At 44.0% G+C, this 3,489-nt stretch overlaps 1 protein-coding gene across 1 annotated transcript; it reads right to left on the reverse strand.

Annotated features, from left to right (window-relative positions):
- Positions 1 to 3,222, reverse strand: LOC139385640 (extracellular calcium-sensing receptor-like). The gene is made up of 5 exons (XM_071130872.1): positions 2,935 to 3,222; positions 1,931 to 2,743; positions 1,548 to 1,775; positions 1,151 to 1,274; positions 1 to 917 (listed from the first exon to the last, which is right to left on the reverse strand). The coding sequence occupies exons 1-5, from the start codon at positions 3,220 to 3,222 to the stop codon at positions 1 to 3; spliced, it is 2,370 nt and encodes a 789-aa protein (XP_070986973.1).
- Between the last annotated feature and the right edge of the window lie 267 nt (positions 3,223 to 3,489).

The raw sequence follows: 3,489 nt of genomic DNA on the forward strand, positions 1-3,489 counted from the left end.
TTAGTAACGTGTATCATTGGATGTCTTCCCCATCATATGTTTTTTGGTGTTTTCCTTTGGTCTCAGCAATATAATGAAACATTTAGGAAGAAAGATACAAAATAGCATTCCATAACTAGAGGCCAGAATAGCAAAGATCTCCACAGCTACAGTGAACTTCCCAGGAGAGCTGACATAAGCCGGGATAAAGGTGATCCAGACTGCACAGAATATGAGCATGCTGAAGGTGATGAATTTGGCCTCATTGAAGTTATCAGGCAGCTTTCGAGCCAGAAAAGCCAGCACAAAGCACAAGAGAGCTAGGAGTCCTATATACCCCAACACAGCCCAGAAACCAATAGCTGAACCCACATCACACTCTAGAATGACCTTTTCCTTATAGGTCTTCATGTTCTTGTAGGGGAAAGGGGGGGAGACTGTTAACCAAAGTACACAGATCAGGACCTGTATGAGAGTGAAAGCCAGAACACTGAGTCTCTGCTGTGGAGGACCAAACCATTTCATGATATTACTGGCTGGAAGTGTAGCCCTGAAGGCCATCAACACCACTATTGTTTTCCCCAGAACACAAGAGATGCAGAGGACGAAGGTGATCCCAAACGCTGTGTGACGCAGCATACAGGACCACTCAGAGGGCCGGCCAATGAAAGTAAGAGAACACAGAAAACACAGAGTCAAGGAGAAGAGCAGCAGGAAGCTCAGCTCGGAGTTGTTGGCCCTGACGATGGGGGTGTCTCGGAATTGGAAGAAAATTGTTGCTATAATAATAGTTAAACAAACGCCAATCAAACAAAACAGAAGTAAAATGACCCCCATGAGCTCAGTGTAGGACAGGAATTCAATCTCTTTTATGACACATCTATCCCCTCTCCCATTGGACCAGTATTGGACCGGGCACTTCATGCACTTGGCTGAATCTGTTTAGAGAAAGAAACCCCCCCCCAGAAAAAAATCACAATGTTAATGATTCAGGAAAGCATGCAGAACATTTGACATAGTATATGCTGTGTTGGTTCTACACATTTTCAGTTAAGACGTTTAAGGGATTTGTGAAGGCCAGCACACGTCAGAATAGAACGTGATGTCCAGTATTTAATCCAGCATGTATTCACCTCACCAACTGTTTTTTTGATGGCCGAGTGTAATTTACCCGTAGTGTTGCTGATCTCGCCGCCTGAACATGGGACACAGTCATAACAGCATACAGGTTTTCCTTTCTGTACAGCCTTACGAGTGCCTGGGGGACAGCTCTCACTGCACACTGACACAGGTACCTGGAACACACACAAACAGACTCACACAGGGGACCTAGGAGAGTTTGAGTATTCATGTTCACTCATGTATTGTACATATCTATGCTGTTAATTCTAAATCACCAATGTTTGTGCACTGTAGAGTGCGTGATTTGACTTGTCTCAATACTGTACCTACCAACAGGGGCTGAGTGGCTGAGGATAAGTGTAATTGTTGTGTTAAAGAATACCATGCAGGATAGCATACTGACTTCCCAGCCAGAGATATGAGAACAAGACAACATGTAAATGTACCGTCTCACTATTTCCTCCCCATACAATGCTAACGTTGTTCATAGTGAACTGGTGGTCTCCAGTCAAAGACGAGGCATAGAAACCGACTGTGGCCACTTCCATGGTTCCCGATGTGGCACTTTGTAAATTAACAAGTTCATATCTGGCTGGGGAATCTCCATTGCTGTCAAAAAAGACTCTCTCGTCCTCTCCCGTTGTGAAATTGACAGACTGCAGATAGTGCAACAGCTAGAGAGGAGAAATGGTCAAGAAAGAAAATGTGTTTTCTATGTAGCTTTGCATCATCATTCTGTTATTATCAGTCTACAGTGAAATAATTAATTTTACTTTAACTGATTTGAAATAGACAAAGGTCACTTTTTTAGAGGTATATTCTTGGTCACCTGCCATGGCTGGATGCGTGTAGGTTGAGCACAGCTCCCATTAGAGAAGGGGCCCTGACTCTCCTCACATGTCAACAGGTTGTGGAGGGCGTGAGCTACAGCATACACAGACTTATACACGTTATTAGTGAATGTCAGCTTGGACACATCTGTGAATGTGTTCTGCACGTCTCTTAAACTCTCTGAGCCGTTGCATGGCTTCCTCTTAGGTTCTGTGGTCACATTGAGAGAGCAGTCAAACACAATCTCCCAGAAATCCCTGAGAAACATGCTGTTGGGGAAGTGAGAGGGGTGGACATCCCTCAGATGCTTTCCAAGCCCAGGGATGTGAGCCCTGGACACCGTGAAGCCTATGGCGCCCACAAGGGCGCTGTGACCCTCGATGGCAGTGAGAGAAGGGTCTGTGATCCAGGCATCACTGCCGAGCCACTGTAGTCCTGTGATATTGTGCCTGTAGAGCTCACTCGCCAGAACCTTGATCTCCCTGTGGGTCATGAAGGCCATGATGACCTTTGAACTGGACTGTTTAATAATCTCCACTATCCTGAGAAGCTCATGGCGGGGACCTGTCTGCTCAAATGCCTCAGAGTATTCTATACACACTCCCTCCTCCTGTGCAGATATCATAAAGGTGGCTATGCCTCTATTCCCATAGTCATTATCACTGCTTATAGCCCCCACCCAGCTCCAGCCAAAGTGTTTGACCAGCTTTGCCAGGGCTCTGCTCTGGTAGAAGTCACTGGGGATGGTTCTGAAGAAGGAGGGGAACTCCTTTCTGTTACTCAGACAAGCACAGGTGGCGAAGTGGCTGATCTGTGTGAGAAATAACAGCATTTTATTGGAAACTTGACATGACATACTGTACAGTAGTTTTGACACCATGAGCTAAGTTTTGTTATCTTAAAAGACATTGATCCACAAAAATAAGACATGTTGTATAGTGGCAGTATAAAAGTGTATATTATATTGTATGAGTGCATAGAAAAGTGAATAGAACATCTTACTACTGGTATACGAAACCTTCCGATGATTCGGGCCAATCCGATTGTTGGTGTCGAAGCAGAGTGGCCTAAAACAGCCTGAGCCATGTCTGTCTTGGTGCAGTTCCCTTCATTGATAAATTTCTCCTGGCCACTGGCTAAAGCCAAACCAGACTTCAAGATGTTGTCGTATCCACACGCATTGTAGATGTTGTAGCCCAGAGTATGGTTTGGGAGAATTGCCGGATTTCGATTGATTTCTTCAATTGCAAATATAAGTGTTTGTGCAAATTGGAATTCTCTGAAATTCATACTGAAAAGAGATAAATATATATATATATATGTAAAAGACCTGCCATTAAAGAAGGCAAAATATATCTCACCAGTCTTACACACAACCCAAAACCCTACGGTGAACCTCAGATGGACATTAGATTAAAACCCTAAGAGATAAACCTCAGATGGACAGTAGATTAAAACCCTAAGAGATAAACCTCAGATGGACAGTAAATTAAAACCCTAAGAGATAAACCTCAGATGGACAGTAGATTAAAACCCTAAGAGATAAACCTCAGATGG

Source organism: Oncorhynchus clarkii, chromosome 27, assembly GCF_045791955.1.
Source record: "Oncorhynchus clarkii lewisi isolate Uvic-CL-2024 chromosome 27, UVic_Ocla_1.0, whole genome shotgun sequence".
NCBI lineage: Eukaryota > Metazoa > Chordata > Actinopteri > Salmoniformes > Salmonidae > Oncorhynchus > Oncorhynchus clarkii.

Coding starts and splice junctions, on each gene's coding strand:
- LOC139385640 (XM_071130872.1), bottom strand. CDS start 3,222: ATGAATTTCAGAGAATTCCAATTTGCACAAACACTTATATTTGCAATT. Junction 1,776..1,930: donor CACGCATCCAGCCATGGCAG/GTGACCAAGAAT, acceptor TCTCCTCTCTAG/CTGTTGCACTATCTGCAGTC. Junction 1,275..1,547: donor GGGGAGGAAATAGTGAGACG/GTACATTTACAT, acceptor TGTGTGTTCCAG/GTACCTGTGTCAGTGTGCAG.